General features: G+C 46.1%; 2 protein-coding genes across 7 annotated transcripts in view; one reads left to right on the top strand and one right to left on the bottom strand.

Moving 5' to 3' along the window:
- Positions 1–10998, bottom strand: part of CD2AP (CD2 associated protein) — a 196539-nt gene extending 185541 nt beyond the window's left edge. For 2 of the 6 annotated variants that reach the window (XM_073625277.1, XM_073625278.1), the window contains exon 1: positions 10613–10997. In XM_073625277.1, the coding sequence (XP_073481378.1) occupies positions 10613–10616 (4 nt within the window). In that variant the 5' untranslated portion in view covers positions 10617–10997. Of the gene's footprint in view, positions 1–10612 lie in introns of all 6 variants that reach the window. The other 4 variants (XM_073625276.1, XM_073625275.1, XM_073625279.1 and 1 more) reach the window with 3 other exon arrangements.
- On the top strand, positions 10611–18670 carry LOC141141165 (uncharacterized). Its single transcript, XM_073628867.1, has 7 exons — positions 10611–12895; positions 14007–14245; positions 15605–15775; positions 17148–17239; positions 17686–17748; positions 18408–18546; positions 18611–18670. The coding sequence occupies exons 1-7, from the start codon at positions 11461–11463 to the stop codon at positions 18668–18670; spliced, it is 2199 nt and encodes a 732-aa protein (XP_073484968.1). The 5' UTR covers positions 10611–11460.
- The last annotated feature ends 666 nt before the right edge of the window (positions 18671–19336 follow it).

Here is a 19336-nt window from a genome sequence, read left to right as displayed (position 1 = left end):
AGAGCAGGAGGTCTTGAGAGGAACGGAGAGAACGATTAGGTTGGCAATTAGCAGCTGGGGGCTAAGTTGTGGATGGCTTTGTAAGTAGTTGTTAGTATTTTGAATTTCATTTGTTGGGTGAGCGGAAGCCAGTGGGAAAGATTGACAGAGAGGAGTAGCAGACAGAGCGATTGGTAAGGTGGATGAGTCTGGCAGCAGCATTCATGATGGATTGAAGAGGTGATAGACTATGTAGAGGTAAGCCAATGAGAAGGGAGTTGCAGTAGTCGAGGCGAGAGATGACCAGCGAGTGAATTAAGAGCTTTTTTGTGTTATTGGTTAGAAAGGGGCGTATTTTGGAGATGTTGCGGAGGTTGAGGCGGCAAGATTTGGACAGTGATTGGACGTGGTGCTTAAAGGAGAGTTCCGAGTCCAGGACTACACCTAGAACCTTGGCATGTGGGGATGGGCTTATAGTTGTGCCATCAATTTTGACAGAGATCAGGGGAAGGGGAAGGGAAAGGGTCATATGGGGGAGGAAAAATGATAAGTTTGGTTTTGGATAGATTGAGTTTGAGGAAGTGGTGTGACATCCAGACTGATATATCTGATAGTAAATTAGTGATACGTGAGTAGATAGAGGGAGTAAGCTGAGGGGTAGAGAAATAGATTTGGGTGTCCTCAGCGTTGAGGTGGTATTGGATATCAGCTGACCCAGGGAGGAAGTATAGATTTAAAATGGGAGAGGTCCAAGAACAGAACCTTGGGGAACCCCAACAGAGAAAGGAAGAGGAGGAGGAAGTAGAGTTGTAAGAAATGGTAAAGGTGTGGTTGGATAAGTAGGAAGAGAACCAAAGAGTACTGTCACGGAGACCAAAGGTGTGGAGTTTTTTGAGGAGGAGGGGGTGGTCAACTGTATCAAAGGCAGCAGATAGGTCCAGGACTAGGAATACAGAATAGTGTTGATTGGTTTTGGCCATTAGTAGTTTTAAGAGAGCAGTTTCTGTGGGGTGTTGAGGATGAAATGCAGACTGAAGGGGGATCAAGAAGGCTATTATCAGCCAGGTGGACGCTCAGTCGGTTGTAGATCAGAGGTTCAAGGATTTTGGATAAGAAGGGGAGCAAGGAGAAGGGGCCTAGGTTGTTAAGAGTGGATGGGTATCCCCTAATATATATACACTAATGGGAGGAAGGCTCTTTTAACAAAGACGCTGATAGAGTAGCACTACACCTGCTTCCCTGGAAAACTGGACAGAACAGCCTGACTGTGGCCTGAATGCTGCAGATAATATGCAGCCACGGCCTACAACGCATCCCAAAAACCCGTATGAACCAAATCTGTCCCGTTATTCAAGACGACTTTAGCAGGGGTCAATGCTGCCTATCAAGAACCTCCTTTTACAGCCCATATGAATTCACAGTTCAGGCTCCTTCACACCAGGTACATTCAGCTACTCTGATAAACACTCATCAATGCAGGCTCAATTCACAGCTATATATATTGTTTTCTATGCACTCTATTTACACCATATATGCATGGTGGTGCGCGCTGTGTAAAAATGCAGCACATAGGGTTGAACAAAATAAAATTTTATAATAATGCATTGCAACGCCCCCTACTCCAGCGGTTGCAGGTTATACTGATCATAACACAATCCCACTGGTAATAAAGTAAAGAAACCATTCAAATATATACACCGCAAGTGTCAAAATGATTCATAAATGAAAGTACCTCCAGCACTATGCATGTTCTACTTACTGACTTCTTTAAATGCATAAAAATTTGCACAACTGGCAGGTCTTCCCAGTTAAAGAACTGTACTAGAGATCACCTTAAGGTGTCCTTTTATGAAACTGAGATCAGCGGCGATCCCGAGTCTCACCGCTGATCTCAGCGCTTTACCAGTTTATGAAACTGAGATAATCAGCGGAGAACATGTTCTCCGCTGATTATCTCAGCACAGTGAGAATTTGTAACTGACTGTCACAGAAACGGCCAGTTTATGAAGGTGCGATCTCCGCACCTCACTGGCGATCTGTGGCAGAATTCTCACTTTCTGATTCACCATTTCAGAAGTGGAGAATCAGAGTGAGAAGCCTGAAACTGGCTGATATTCTGGAGAAAGAAAGAAGTCTTTTGACTTCTTTCTTTCACCAAACAGTCAGAGCACACCTTCCCCACCATTACACACCCCAAAACCAGCAGGATAGGAATTTATAGTATATATATATATATATATATATATATATATATATATATATATATATATATATATATACACACACACACACACACACACACACATATATATATATATTTTTTTTAGATGTTCACGTCTCTGGCTGGGTTCACACTTGTGCGATGCGTGAACCAGCGTGATTCCTGTGCGGGTTTTCACATCGCACCTACATTGACATCTGCGCACCACTGCGGGTGTCAATGTAAAGTTAATGACACCCCCAGATCATTTCACAGATCGCAGTGCGAACTATGTAATGGTGCAGGAATCGGATCGCATGGGTGTTCACACCCATGCGATCCGATTCCAGTGCGGACCAAAGAAAGGGTCCTGTACCATTTTTGTGCAAATGCAATATGATTTAGGGCCAGTTCCCACTGCTGCTGTGTCCGAGATCGGATGTGATTCGCACCGCAGTGCAAAATCACATCCGATCTCTGTGCGATGCGATTTCAGCCATACAGATAGTATTGCTAAATTTGCATTGCCCTCGGACCAAACTCTTACAGGACCCTTTTTTTGGTCCACAGCAGAATCGGATTGCATGGGTGTTCACACCCATGCGATTCGATTACTGTCCGAGTTTGCAGATCGCACTGCGATATGCGAACTGATTTGGGGGTGTTAACTTTTAGGCCCAGTTCACACTTGTGCGATGCCGGACATCGCACAGGCATCGCATATTATTTGCAGCACACTGCCATTCACATTACATGCGATGTCTGTGCGGTGCGATATCAGCTGTACAGATAGTATGGCTGATATCGCACCGCATTCGGTGCAAACACGCACAGGACCCTTTTTTCTGTTCGGACCAGAATCGGATCGCATGTGTGTTCACACATATGCGATCCGATTCATGTCCGAACTGTCAGTTCGCAGTGCGATATGCAAGCTGATCTGGGGGTGTCCTTAACAATGTATTGACACTCCCCAGCGATTCGCATATGGCAGTGTGAACTGACATGCGAGTCGGTGCGATGCGGGAACCCGCAGTGGATTCGCAGTGTTCTCGCATCGCACCAGTTTATCAATTTTTATGTTTATCTATAATGAAATATTTTATTTTAATTTATTAATAAATATTTATACTTGTATACTTTATTAAAATTATTTTTTTAATGATTATAAATGTATTTTGCATTTATATGAATGGTGTATAGCTGCATTACATATGTGCATTACATTCATTTACTATACGCCATTCACATTTAAATAGGAACATGTATGATCTTTAAATATTGATAAAAACAATGTTTTTTTTTATAATTAGGTTAATGTATATTGTGTAGGGGGAATTTATCTTTATTATTTTATTAATATGTTGGGGAATAATGTGTGCTGATTTGTGTTAAACTTTTGTATTTTATGGTTCCTCATACTGTAATCCCGCTATATCACACGAGATTACAGTGAGAGGAGCCGTTCTCAGGAGTTCCTGGCGTTTGTAGATCGCTCCTCAGCTCAACATGAGAAGCGATCTACACACTTTCATAAACAGGCACTCAGAGGAGAGCGATCTCCTCTGAGAATGCCTGAGAACTGAAAAGCGGTATTTTACCGCACTTTCATAAAAGGACACCTTAAAACACAACAGGACACTTTCAAAGTTCCTCAACAGCATGCACTCTGACTCATAAACAGGCCAGAGAAGGCAGCCGCTTACACGTGAACCACAAACCCAAGCAAATATGGGATGGCTAAAAGACTGCAGAATGTGCACAAAAAGACAGAACTGAATAGACAAAACACAAAAGACAGGACTGCAAGGGCAATCACATTAAACTGGGCCACAGAGACCCTTGGTGAGTCACTGCCATGACCAAAAATATGGGAAAGGGGGGGCTAACTTTTATCTTTTTAACATGACCACCAATGCGGGGGGGGGGGGGGGAGAGTGGTTAATCTTTACTGCCACTGACCAAAAATGAAGGGAGGATGGTTACATTTTGCTGCCATTGACTTGCAGTGCATGAAGGGGGTGGCTAACATTCACCGCCACTAACCAATGTAGGGAGAGAGGTTAATAGCACTGACACCAACATTTAGATCATTATCGCATCCCCCACTACCAGTGCTATTATCGCATCCACTGACACCAATATAATTGCTTCCAGTGACACCCACATTGGGGGCTAATATTGTACCCAAATACACCAATATTGGGGGCCATTATTGCGTCCACTGATACCAATGCTGGAGTAATGCACTTGCACTCCATCTTAATCAGTGTGCATTGCGATATCCTGCAGTAGGCCCCAAATTTTTGGGTATCGAGATACGAAAACGTTCTTCTATTGTGTGGCCCTCTAGCAATGTCAGGGGTCGCACTTGAGGCACTCTTATTTTCAGGTTGTCCACCACTAATATAGACCATCAGAAACTGACAAAGGGAAGGTAAAATGAATCCAAAGATCACAACTTGGATTTAGTTTGAAAATACGACAAATCCATTGCAAGTGAATAAACCAGGCATGCATTCCTTTTGTAAAGCTGTAGTGTTATTTCCTCCATCTGCACAGCATATTTATACTCTGTAACATTAGAGGACATGGTATTGTTTACTAAGGCTGTGACCATGCACTCCCAAATTCCTTCCTCACGCTTTAGTGCACTTCACATAGGTGTGCAGTGATAGGAGCCCTCCAAGGACACCCTCACTCACATTTTTAAGTCTACAAGTCTAGACAAAGTCTGTTTATAGGATAAGTTTGTCACAAGAATGGTCAGCTCGCCTATTACAAAACTCAATCCCGCCACCTTGTTTGGGAGGGCATGGTCTATTCTTCCACAATGTGTGAACAAGGTTGGAACGTGTTATGCTCTATGGTAGTATCTTATTTTTACAGTGGACTGTACCCTGCTTTGCATTAAAGATTGTCAGCTTTATAAAAGGTCATTGGGATATGCACATGGTATTTTCCTTGGACCGTTTCTAGGATACACATGTAGAGGAGGACAAAAAACCTGCCATAACTGAACACCCAAACAAGAAGATAAAACACTCCAGTCCCCAGAGGGTTAGAAAAATAAATGACTCTGTAGTGTAGTTCAATAGGCAGAAGCCCTATACTGAGAAGAAATCCACCTCTCCTCGACTATGAAAAAAAAAAAAGTACTTTGTTGGAGAGATCTGTAAATGAAGTTTGAAAGGGTCCATTCTGTAATGACAGCCCCACAAAACCATAACATGAAACATGCACCAGCTCCACACAAATGAGAGAGGAAATCTATAGCTGATGCAGTGTTCAAATGGAATCTAAAAAAAATAAGGAAGCCTGATCTTTACAAAGACAGAACTGGGATGATATTTGGTAACCTGTGGGAAACCACTCTGTAAAATCAGAACAAAGAACTTATCGAGGTCACTGCTATACACGACTCTTCCTCACTTAGGCCCCTTTCGCATGATAAGCCCACTCGGATCATCCTGGCCGTTTTTCAGGCGGTTCTGAGCGGCCCATTCATTGACTCCTATGGGCAGGCGAAGGTCAGTTGTGTCCGCTGACACCCGATCCGCTGAAGACAGACGTATGGCAATAAGTCTGCCATCGTTCTTGGCGGATCGGATGAAAATGGACATGCAGTCCGTTTTCTCCCAATAGAGATCAGCGGGGCTCTGACAGGTCCCTCCCCCACTCAGTGAGCAGAGACAGACCTGTCATCCCTCAGCTCAGCGGAGATTAACGGAGCGATCTCCCGCTGGGCCGGCGTACTCCGTTGAGCGGATCCGCTCCATGTGAAAGGGGCCCAAGTCTAGATTAGGTGTCTCTAGAGTAAATATAGGACCCCCACACACAAATAGACAAGAACACTGGCAGATAGAGGTATTAATACTGATGTACATACAACAGACAGGATCCCTTTATTCCCTCATTATAACCAGATGTTTAGAAAGGGTGTAAAGCTGCCACACAACTATCAAATTTAGGTTGGTACCCTCCTCTGTAAACAGGGTCCCTCCACTACAGAAATCCTCTCCTCTTCATAAACTGAACTCAGATTTCTATAGTGGAGGGTCCCTCTTAGTTCTGTGAATGAAGAGATGGACACCTCAGATTTCTATAGTGGAAGGCCCCTCTTAGTTCTGTGAATGAAGAGATGGACACCTCAGATTTCTATAGTGGAAGGCCCCTCTTAGTTCTGTGAGTGAAGAGATGGATACCTCAGATTTCTATAGTGGAAGGCCCCTCTTAGTTCTGTGAATGAAGAGATGGACACCTCAGATTTCTATAGTGGAAGGCCCCTCTTAGTTCTGTGAATGAAGAGATGGACACCTCAGATTTCTATAGTGGAAGGCCCCTCTAAGTTCTGTGAATGAAGAGATGGACACCTCAGATTTCTATAGTGGAAGGCCCCTCTAAGTTCTGAGAATGAAGAGATGGACACCTCAGATTTCTATAGTGGAAGGCCCCTCTTAGTTCTGTGAGTGAAGAGATGGACACCTCAGATTTCTATAGTGGAAGGCCCCTCTTAGTTCTGTGAATGAAGAGATGGACACCTCAGATTTCTATAGTGGAAGGCCCCTCTTAGTTCTGTGAATGAAGAGATGGACACCTCAGATTTCTATAGTGGAAGGCCCCTCTAAGTTCTGAGAATGAAGAGATGGACACCTCAGATTTCTATAGTGGAAGGCCCCTCTTAGTTCTGTGAATGAAGAGATGGACACCTCAGATTTCTATAGTGGAAGGCCCCTCTTAGTTCTGTGACTGAAGAGATGGACACCTCAGATTTCTATAGTGGAGGGTCCCTCTTAGTTCTGTGAATGAAGAGATGGACACCTCAGATTTCTATAGTGGAAGGCCCCTCTTAATTCTGTGAGTGAAGAGATGGACACCTCAGATTTCTATAGTGGAAGGCCCCTCTTAATTCTGTGAATGAAGAGATGGACACCTCAGATTTCTATAGTGGAGGGCCCCTCTGAGTCGTCCCCTTCTTACACAATGAACTCAGAGGGACCCCACTGTAGACATGCAAGACCTCTCCATAGATTTCTATAGCAAGTGTAGGAAGGGGACTCAGAGGGGCCATCCACTATAGATATCGGACTCCCCTCTTACACATACACTGAACTTAAAGCGGAGTTCCACCCAAATTTTGAACAATATCTGTATGTATTCTCTTCCTTGCCTAGATGCTGACATGCCGTTTAAAAAAATTTAAATCGCCGTAATTACCTTTTATTTTTCTATTCTTCTTTGCACTTCCTGGTTCTCCTCCCGTGGGAGTAGGCATGTTTCTAGCCTCTCCCAGACTCCTGGGAGCTAGTCTCAGGCTTCCCAGGATGCCACTGAGCATGTGTGGGAACGAGCGGTGAATGCTGGGAGCACAGCATTCACCACATCCAGGAAATAAATGCTTGTGGGCTTCAAATGCCCACAATGAAGATGGAAACCGCCTGCAGTGAATAATATAAGTTATTCTTTCCGATGAAATCTGACACAGGCGGACATATTACACACAATATGTGAGTATGTAATGCTGAGAAGAAAAGTTTGTGAATGCACTCAAAAAAAAAAAAAAAAAAAAAACATAGATAGGTGGACCCCCGCTTTAAGGGGGGCTCTCTAATATCGAAATCTATGAAGATGAGAGGCCTCAGACGTCTACAATGGGCCCCTTTAAGTTCAGTGTATGAAGAAGAAAGGATATAAGTGAGTTCCCATTATAGAAATCTTAGTCCTCTCCTCTCTGTAGTGAAGGACTCCTCTAAGTTCAATGCATGAAGAGGAAAGGACTCCGATTTCTAAAGTGGAGGGCCCTCTGAGTTATCTCCTCTTAAAAGATTTCTATAGTGGAGGGTCCCTCTTACTTTTTTTTTTGAAGCGGAAAGGATGTAGAAGTCTACAGTGGGGCCCCACTAGGTTCAGTTTATGAAGAGGAAAGAACTAAGAGGGGCCCCACTATAGAAATCGTAGTACCCTCCTCTTCATACAGTGAACTCAGGGGGGCCCTCCAATACAGAAATCTATGAAGAGGAGAGGACTCAGACATCTACAATGGGCGCCCCTCTACGTTCAGTTTATGAAGAGGAAAGAACTAAGAGGGTCCCTCCACTATAAAACTCCTAGTACCCTCCTCTAAATACAGTGAACTTAGAGTGGCCCTCCCACTACAGAACTCTGAGCCCCCTTCTCCTCATACACAGAACTCAGAGGGGTCCTAGAACTCTTAGCCCCCTCCTCCTCATACACAGAACTCTGAACCCCCTCCTCCTCATACACAGAACTCTGAACCCCCTCCTCCTCATACACAGAACTCAGAGGGGTCCTAGAACTCTGAACCCCCTCCTCCTCATACACAGAACTCTGAGCCCCCTCCTCCTCATACACAGAACTCCGAACCCCCTCCTCCTCATACACAGAACTCAGAGGGGTCCTAGAACTCTTAGCCCCCTCCTCCTCATACACAGAACTCCGAACCCCCTCCTCCTCATCCACAGAACTCCGAGCCCCCTCCTCCTCCTCATCCACAGAACTCCGAGCCCCCTCCTCCTCCTCATCCACAGAACTCCGAGCCCCCTCCTCCTCCTCATCCACAGAACTCCGAGCCCCCTCCTCCTCCTCATCCACAGAACTCCGAGCCCCCTCCTCCTCCTCATCCACAGAACTCCGAGCCCCCTCCTCCTCCTCATCCACAGAACTCCGAGCCCCCTCCTCCTCCTCATCCACAGAACTCCGAGCCCCCTCCTCCTCCTCATCCACAGAACTCCGAGCCCCCTCCTCCTCCTCATCCACAGAACTCCGAGCCCCCTCCTCCTCCTCATCCACAGAACTCCGAGCCCCCTCCTCCTCCTCATCCACAGAACTCCGAGCCCCCTCCTCCTCCTCATCCACAGAACTCCGAGCCCCCTCCTCCTCCTCATCCACAGAACTCCGAGCCCCCTCCTCCTCCTCATCCACAGAACTCCGAGCCCCCTCCTCCTCCTCATCCACAGAACTCCGAGCCCCCTCCTCCTCCTCATCCACAGAACTCCGAGCCCCCTCCTCCTCCTCATCCACAGAACTCCGAGCCCCCTCCTCCTCCTCATCCACAGAACTCCGAGCCCCCTCCTCCTCCTCATCCACAGAACTCCGAGCCCCCTCCTCCTCCTCATCCACAGAACTCCGAGCCCCCTCCTCCTCCTCATCCACAGAACTCCGAGCCCCCTCCTCCTCCTCATCCACAGAACTCCGAGCCCCCTCCTCCTCCTCATCCACAGAACTCCGAGCCCCCTCCTCCTCCTCATCCACAGAACTCCGAGCCCCCTCCTCCTCCTCATCCACAGAACTCCGAGCCCCCTCCTCCTCCTCATCCACAGAACTCCGAGCCCCCTCCTCCTCCTCATCCACAGAACTCCGAGCCCCCTCCTCCTCCTCATCCACAGAACTCCGAGCCCCCTCCTCCTCCTCATCCACAGAACTCCGAGCCCCCTCCTCCTCCTCATCCACAGAACTCCGAGCCCCCTCCTCCTCCTCATCCACAGAACTCCGAGCCCCCTCCTCCTCCTCATCCACAGAACTCCGAGCCCCCTCCTCCTCCTCATCCACAGAACTCCGAGCCCCCTCCTCCTCCTCATCCACAGAACTCCGAGCCCCCTCCTCCTCCTCATCCACAGAACTCCGAGCCCCCTCCTCCTCCTCATCCACAGAACTCCGAGCCCCCTCCTCCTCCTCATCCACAGAACTCCGAGCCCCCTCCTCCTCCTCATCCACAGAACTCCGAGCCCCCTCCTCCTCCTCCTCATCCACAGAACTCCGAGCCCCCTCCTCCTCCTCCTCATCCACAGAACTCCGAGCCCCCTCCTCCTCCTCCTCATCCACAGAACTCCGAGCCCCCTCCTCCTCCTCATCCACAGAACTCCGAGCCCCCTCCTCCTCCTCATCCACAGAACTCCGAGCCCCCTCCTCCTCCTCATCCACAGAACTCCGAGCCCCCTCCTCATCCACAGAACTCCGAGCCCCCTCCTCATCCACAGAACTCCGAGCCCCCTCCTCATCCACAGAACTCCGAGCCCCCTCCTCCTCCTCATCCACAGAACTCCGAGCCCCCTCCTCCTCCTCATCCACAGAACTCTGAGCCCCCTCCTCCTCATCCACAGAACTCTGAGCCCCCTCCTCCTCATCCACAGAACTCTGAGCCCCCTCCTCCTCATCCACAGAACTCCGAGCCCCCTCCTCCTCCTCATCCACAGAACTCTGAGGGGTCCTAGAACTCTGAGCCCCCTCCTCCTCATACACAGAACTCTGAGCCCCCTCCTCCCACTAGAGAAGTAGTTTAGATGAGGAGTGAAGTGTGGAGTGCGCCCCCCTGTGTACAATGGAAGAAGTTTGGAGGTTGCCCCCTCAGGTGGTCATGTGACAGTCCAGGTGTCCCCCCCCCCCCAGCTCCCAGGCCCCGGTCTCTGCACTCACCCATGCTGCTGCTCCGGTGCAGACAGTCCTCTCTCCTGCGGCCTCTCACTTAGCCTTGGCGGCACCCTCAGCCCATGCACTCCGCTGGGCGGCCACTCCCGTACTTCCCGTCCTCTCCTCCTCCTCCTTCTTCTTCTTCCCGCACACAGTGCTGACAAGTCGCCGCCGCCACCAGCGCAGCCTAACCTTCCACGAAGCCTACAACGCCAGCTCGGAACTCCTTGGACGTCACGTGCCCCCGCTCTGTCCAATCAGCGTGCTCCTCCCCTGTCCCAGCTCGATTCCTGTTTTTTTTTTTCTGGAGAGGGAGACTCCGAGGGCCTGCCGCTGTTACCAGGTGTGGTGACGTCACCCCTCCGCCCCGCCTCCCTCAGCCTGCCTGTAGCGATGTGCTGACGTTACGGCTGTCACTAGGCTCCATCGTGATGGGACACGGGAATCACCTCAAATGTTTCGCCTTCTACAACCCCTCACACATCTGCTGTAGATCCGTTTCAGCGACTGGCACTTTCTTGTTTACGTTTCATTTTTCGAAAAAAAAAAAAAAAAAAAACATATTTTGTTTGCTGTGTAGTGTTTTCTAATTACATGTAGAAGGGCACAGAGCCGAGGCAAACGACTTGGCGGTATTAACCAATCACAGTCAGCCTGGAACACGTCACAGTGGTGGTGGTTGCCATGGCGACCTGCAGCCGTTAACTTCTATATATGGAAGTGAGCGACCCTTGAGCTGCCACTCTGATCTCTGCAGCGATAGTGAACACATCGTTTGTCTAGAGCTCTGTGTATAGTATAGTACTGTATTATTTATCATAGATTTTCTATAATAAATATTATAATAATACACAATGATGCAGGAACGGAAAAGAAAAAATATTAAGGAAGGTGATGAGCAGGGATTCATCATACATGCTGACCAGCAAAGGCCGGCAAAGATGGGAAGATTTGATGACACGGGAAGGGGAAAGAAGCGTAGGGGAGGTGATGAGCAGGGATTCAACATACATGCTGACCAGCAAAGGCCAGCAAAGATGGGAAGATTTGATGACACGGGAAGGGGAAAGAAGCGTAGGGGAGGTGATGAGCAGGGATTCAACATACATGCTGACCAGCAAAGGCCAGCAAAGATGGGAAGATTTGATGACACGGGAAGGGGAAAGAAGCGTAGGGGAGGTGATGAGCAGGGATTCATCATACATGCTGACCAGCAAAGGCCAGCAAAGATGGGAAGATTTGATGAAAAGGAAAGGGGAAGGAAGCGTAAGGAAGGTGATGAGCAGGGATTCAACATACCCGCTGACCAGCAAAGGCCAGCAAAGATGGGAAGATTTGAGGACAAAAAAACAGGAAGGAAGCGTAGGAGAGATGTTGAGCCAGGATTCAACATACCTGAAAGGCCAACTAAAGAGACAAGATATGATGCTCAACAGAGTGTGGCCAAATCTGTCCAGGACTCCATGCAAGCCCCACCACTGCCCAAGTGGGAAGTGAAATGGGAAAAGAAAAAATGCGATACTGTATATCCATTCAAGTGGAGAGGCTGTAGGAAAGGTGATGAGCAGGGATTCAACCAACCTGCTGATGGAGAACAGCCAGCTAAAGAGACAAGATATGGAGCTCTACAAAATGAGGCCAAACGTGCCCAGGACTCCATGCAAGCCCCAACATTTCCCAAGTGGAAAGGGAAATGGGAAAAGAAATTATGCAATCCCGTACATCCATACCAGAGGAGAGGCTGTAGGAAAGGTGATGAACAGGGATTCAACCAACCTGCTGATCGAGAAAGACCAGCTAAAGAGGCAATATCTAATGCTCAACAGAGTGGGGCCAAGGCTGTCCAGGACTCCATGCAAGTCCCAATATTGCCCAAGTGGAAAGGGAAAATGGAAAAGAAAAAATGCAATACCATAAATCCATACAAGAGGAGAGAGATTTCTAAAAAAATCTTTCAAAAGGGACCTTATGTGGAGGAGATATATAGGTCCACTGAATCATCTAATCGGTTAAAGGTGCAAATACCACAACGATGCCCTAAAAATAATGAACAGAGATTTCACCAAGCTGCTGATGAAGAAAGGCCAGGACCTAGTGGGCTAAAGGTGAAGACACCACAACAATGCCCCAGACATTATGAACAGGAATTTGACCAAGCTGCAGCTGAAGAAATGTCAACCAAGAATGAAATATTTAATGTTGTAAAAGGTTGGGCCAAATCGGTCCTAGACTTCTTCTTTGTACCATTATGGCCCCAGATGAAAAACAAGATCGCTCCAGTTGATAAAGGTAAGAATGATGAGAGCAATTGCATAGAATATAACACAATTTTCACAGTTTTAGATATACTGCCCGGGGATGAAAACTAGAGTTAGGCGAATGCAGCAGTGAAGTGCAATACCTGCTGTCTATTATAATTGAGGCCCATAGAGTGTGTTTTCCATTAGAAAACAGCAACAGCCTGAGTAGAGAAGCCTGTCCCCTGCCAGCAGCTGCAGAGAGGGAAGTCCTACCTAGCATTTAGAAGATGAATGTAACTTTCTCACTGCTCAGTGCTCAAGCATTAAAAAAAAAACTGCCCTCCCCAGCAGAATATAAGGGTTTGTGTAGGCTGCAGCTATAACTTATTTAGACAGGTCTGTCCTATTTTATTGGATCAGGCACATGACTGTTTGACCACCACAGCAGTACTTCCTGATAGGATTACATTTCTTTATCCCTCTTGCTGCTAGAACAATTTTTCCATTTTCAATGATGTAGAAGCAATTGAGTTGATTTAGCCCGGGTTCACACCTATGCGAATTAGATGCGGCTTACACCGCATCTAATTCGCAGGACATTTTAAAATACATTCATATGAATGCATCTGGTTCACATATGTGCGTTGCATTCGCACTGCGCATTGCACAAAAAACGTGTGCGTTTTTTGGGCATTGCGGTGCGAACTACAAGCCTATTATCTCCTATGGGAACGCATCTGATTCGCAGATGCATTGCGTTCTGAACAAGGATTTTCTCTTTCTCCTCACTACACCTCCCCCTCTCCCCCCCCCCTCCCTCCCCCTCTCCTTGCTCTCTAATCCTGAGCAAAAACGCAATGAATCCGTTGAACAGGAGATTGTTATCTCCCCAGTGAAACCTGAGCTTCCATTCGCACCGCACATGTGTGAAACCAGGCTTAAAGCCACCCGCGTTTTCTTATACAATATGCAGCAAATCTGGCAGAATTATTTAAAAAAAAAATTTCATCTTCTACTGAACCTTGAACTCGTTTAGACCCTTCAATTTTTTGGGGGAGTAGTAAGCAGGAATATCTCTTTTCCATCATTATATGTTTAGTGTTTTGTAAAGTATGTATTCTATTGCTGTAAGCTAATGACATGATATTCTCTTTAAATAGCAGCCAGTGAAATAATCCAAGAAGTAGGCGTCGAGGAGGCAAGCAAGGTGAAGGAAGCAAGCGGGGCAGTTGACAAGGAAGCAGTAGTCTTCGAGGAAGCAAGAAAGATAATCCGTGAGGTCGTTGGTGAGGTAGCAAGGGAGGTAGCCAGCGATGTGCTTTGCACCTACGGGAGATGCAACTTTAGCCTTGACGACTTCATCTTTCACAAAATCATTGGTCAAGGAGCTTTCGGAAGAGTAAGTAATCAACAATTTATGAAAAGCAGGATTTAAATACTGTTTATCTGTCAATATATTTTTACAAAGATTTGAGCACCTTAAAATGCCAAAAGCCTGCTGAGTTCATGCTCTGTAGACAGCTAAAGCCGGCCATAGATGGCTCAAATCTTGGCCGGTTCCTGTTGAACAGGCCAAGATTTGAATCATCTATGGGCAGGCTGATTGTTCCCAAGTCAATCCATCGATCGACTTAAAGAGAAACTCCAGTCTCCCACCAAAAAAATTAAAAGTCAGCAGCTACAAATACTGTATCTTACTGTTCTTCAATTGACTTCGGGTCCAGGCATCAGCATCTTGAATAAGGGAAACCGACAGTGAAGCCTTGCAACTGTGCATGCGCAAGCCGCGATGTGATATGTGAATGGTCCCACAGTCTTCTGAGACCCATCATGTGTCCCAGAAGGCCACGGGGAATCTGGAGGGGTGAACTTCCACTCAGATTGCCGCAGCAATATGACTGAAAGCGGGGGAGCGGTTGCCCGTCAAAATCCGGTACCCGCTCTCCCCCCCCCCCAAAAAAAAATAAGGTGCCAAACTTTAAAGGAGTGGGGGGAGGAGGAGGAAGCACGGAACTTCCCCTTTTGGGTGAAGTTTCTGCTTTAAGTACAACCAGCCTAATTAATTTTTACATACAATTATTGCCAGGGGCTTTAGCTGCTTAGCAATAATCACTGTGTTCTCCTGGCAGGGATAGCTCCCCGCGCCACCCTGCCAGGAGAACACAAAAACTCCTCAAAAGAGGGAGTCCCCCATCAACACTGAGTCCCAGTTCACACTTCTGCACTCTGCGAGACTGCAGTGCGGTGCAAATCACATGCGACGTCTGTGCGATGCGATTTCAGCCATACAGATAGAATGGCTGATATTGCATTCGGACCAAACTCGCACAGGACCCTTTTTTTGGTCCGCACCAGAATCGGATCGCATGGGTGTTCACACCCATGCGATCCGATTCATGTCCGAACTGTCAGTTCGCAGTGCGATATGCGAGCTGGAATGGGGGTGTCATTAACATTGTATTGACACTCCCAGCAGTTCGCATATGGTAGTGTGAACTGCCGTGCGAGTCTGGTGCGATGCCGGAACCCACAGTGGATTCGCTGGATTTCCGCATCACACAAGTGTGAACTGAGCTTTACTGTGTTGATGGGGAAATCAAAAAAATTCTTTCCTGCAACCAAAAATCGCATCATCTATGGCCTGCCTCAGACTAACAATTGTAGCCAGGCTGGGGGTTGCTGCTGGGGACCCAGGGGTAACCTTTCCAGAACCTGGTGCTGAATCAGCTCTAATCATTTGTTTCTTGTGTTTTTTTAGGTCGCCCTGGCATCCCATCCTGCCACAGACATGAAACTGGCAGTCAAGGTGATAAAGAAGAGGAAATTATTAAATGAAGATCCTCGAATGATTCTTATAGAGAGACAAATACTTGAAAAAGTTGGAGAGAGTACTTTTTGTACACACGCCTATGGAACCTTCCAAACAGAAGTAAGTGTCACATTCCTATCAATCACTCATAATATCACATCCATATTATCTATTTGGCCTCCAATTCCAGCACAGACCTAGAAACAAATCCCCAAACCAGAAGAATATTAGGGGTGGTCCAGCTTCACAGAGGCTTGGACATGAGAGAATTATGGCAGCTGCCAGTGTAGAACTCTTCTTTTCAGAATTCTGGTTCTCCCCGGCTGTTTTGCTCTTACATTGGCTTTGCTGTCACTGACTTGGATCAGGTTTAGCCCCTGTACTTCTCTCATGATGACAGAGTCATTGTAATGGCAGCCCGGTGTAACTAATAACGCTATACAGAGACAGCAACTATTTTCCTTTCTTAATCAGTTCACATAAAAATTAGGCTATGTCTGTATGGATGCTGCACGCAGAAAGGCATGCAAAGTGTGAAAATTACTAATTGATCCTGCCAGAATTCCAGTGCTGTCTTGCATATCATAAGTAGTCTTATCAGCCTTACTCAGTTTTCCTCTGTGAACTACAAAACAGCTCCCTGTATGTTATAGAGATGAGGATGGGGACAGATGTTCTGTAGTTCTAACATATTTATGCCCCGTACACACGGTCAGATTTTCCGATGGAAAATGTTCGATGGGAGCTTGTTGTCGGAAATTCTGACAGTGTGTAGGCTCCATCGGACATTTTCAATCGCAATTTCCGTCACACAAAATTTGAGATCTGGATCTCAAATTTTCCGACAACAAAATCCGTTCTCGGAAATTCCGATCGTGTGTACACAATTCCGACCCACAAAGTTCCACACATGCTCGGAATCAAGCAGAAGAGCCGCAATGGCTATTGAACTTCATTTTTTTCGGTTCATCGTACATTTTGTATGTCACCGCGTTCTTGACGTTCGGAATTTCTGACAAGATTTGTGTGACCGTGTGTATGCAAGACAAGTTTGAGCCCACATCCGTCTGAAAAAATCCATGGATTTTGTTGTCGGAATGTCCGATCGTGTGTACGGGGCATTAGTGTTCTAGGGTGACAATGCGGCACCTCCACAGATACAGTATAGTAAGTGAGTGTTGCCATACTAGGCCAGGAATTGTATCAGTGGCAGAATAAGAATGTAAAGATATAGAAAAAATGCTGGGAAAAAAATTAATGCAGCCATCACATTTGAGCACTGGTAAGCTGCAATATATTACATTTTTATTCTTGGGTTTGGATACGCCCTAAACTTCCAAACTGTCTGTCAGCTCTAGAAATCCCCATATTTCTGCATTTCCGACAAAACACAAACTTCACATCCACTTTACCTTGTTGGTTTGGTGCTTAATACATATCCTATTCACTTTACATTTTTTAACCTATATATATTTCTCTCTGTCTTTTGCAGGAAGATCTATTCATCGTTATGGAGTACATCAAAGGAGGAGACCTATTCAACCTGATCAAGTCTTCTGCTCCACTATCAACTGCTGCAATAAGGTAAGGCTCACAAAGATATGGTCTAAGTGAAAAGGTGAGGGTTAGCAGTCATAATGAAGGACTTGTGTAAATACAGTAAGAATATAATAAATCTTACAAAGGTAAAAAAAAAAAACCTTCAGCCTTTTTAACCACTTTCAAGTGTTAGGTGGTATCTTCAACTCTGCACAATCAATGTTTCAATCCAAGAGCTCTTGGGCAGAGGGTGTCAGTTACCACAGACATGAGATTTTTGGTCAATTCAGGTGAAAGTTATCCAATCTCTATGGGCTGGTTTAGGACCAACTAATGTATTACCCCAAGAATTGAACAGTGCCCATCACTGTCAGAGAAATACATTCCTTCCTATGACTTGCACTGCTAGGAAGAACTGCTCTATTAATCATTTGTTTACTTATTCTGTGAGACGTGTGATACTAATAGACCTTTTCTCTTTTTTTTTACAGATTTATTGCTGCTGAACTTCTCTGTGGTCTGCAATATCTGCACAGAAATGGCATTGTTCATAGGTAAGTGTTTCTATCATGATTTTACTTCAATATCTGAGGAAGCTTCACTTCCCCATACTGCATACATTTTAATTAAATATAATATCAAGCAGAGAATCTCTCTCATTATAACTGCAGTCATTGCAGATGTCCCCTTCTAACACAGCTCCACACCCCATTCGGCAGCCTCACAAAACCAGCCACAGGTGCAAAGCTTGTTTTGGGCCCCATCAACCCCCATAATCCAGTAGAAGAAACAATATTGAAGCACACTCCACCAATCTGCAATATGTCTACAACTTTATTAAAGATGTGGATAGAAACACCCCCCAGACTGTCTCATTCTAATACTTATTGCCCCCTAGTGGGACTTAATCATGCCTCACTAGAAGGGCAAAATGTGACAGAGGAAGACAGCCTATGGAGTGTTTCTGCTCCCTTGTTTTCAATAAAGATGTTAAAGCATTGCAGAATGACAGACTGGGACTTGACATGGTTTCTTCAACTGCAATAAGCTGGGAACTGAGCTCACGAGGTTCATGCTGAGATTCATAAAGTGGTGCAGAAAGTTAGTAGGTGATCTAACCCATTGGCACCCATCTAAAACTGACCTATTAGTATTGGGTGATGTGTAAATATGATGTGATGTGTAAATATAACTCTCTCCTTTTATTTTACAGAGACTTGAAACCCCAGAACATACTGCTTGACAGCTCCGGCCATGTGAAAATAGCAGACTTCGGCCTTTCAAAATTGAATGTGTTTGGAGACCAAAAGATATACACTGGTGCTGGCACTCCAGGCTATGTCGCCCCAGAGGTAAGTTGAAACCCACCATTCTGTTGCCCTTCTACCACTCTCATTTTTATTTTATGTTTATCAGCCATATCATTATACCAAAAGAAGACACGTTTTGGAGATGAAGGAAGCAGGGTCACAATGATTGTGACACAAAGCCTAATGCCGCGTACACACGGTGGAACTTTCCAGCAGGAAAAGTCAGACGGAATCTTTTCATCGGACATTCCGGTCGTGTGTGGGCCTCTGACTTTTTTTTTTCAAAAATTCTGACGGACCTAGAAATAGAACATGTTTTAAATCTTTCCGACGGAATCAATTCCTATCGGGAAAACCGCTCGTCTGTATGCTGTTCTGACAGACCAAAAACGACGCATGCTCTGAAACAAGTACGAGACGGCAGCTATTGGCTACTCGCTATTGAATTTCCTTTTTCTAGTCCCGTCGTATGTGTTGTACGTCACCGCGTTCTAGACGGTCGGACTTTGGTGTGATCGTGTGTAGGCAAGACAGTTTCAGGCGTAACTCCGTCGGAAAAACCTTCAGAGTTTATCCCGAAGGAAAAACTGGTTTTGTGTACACGGCATATAAAAAAACAATAGGGGCCACACTGTGACCTGTCATATCTACCAACTATTTCTTACCTATTATTACTGCTCTGTGTATGGCTGATCATGTGCTTTATTTTATAGTTAACCTTATTCTCTGTTTTATCAGGTTCTCCATCAAAAACCCTACGATGCTATGGTCGACTATTATTCAGTTGGTGTCATCCTGTTCCAAATGGCCACAGGAGCAGATGCAAGATTAG

The sequence above is a fragment of the Aquarana catesbeiana genome, linkage group LG04 (assembly GCF_042186555.1).
Source record: "Aquarana catesbeiana isolate 2022-GZ linkage group LG04, ASM4218655v1, whole genome shotgun sequence".
NCBI classification, from domain to species: Eukaryota; Metazoa; Chordata; class Amphibia; order Anura; family Ranidae; genus Aquarana; species Aquarana catesbeiana.
The sequence above is the reverse complement of the archived record's forward strand: the minus strand, read 5'-3'. Positions and strand labels throughout refer to the sequence as shown.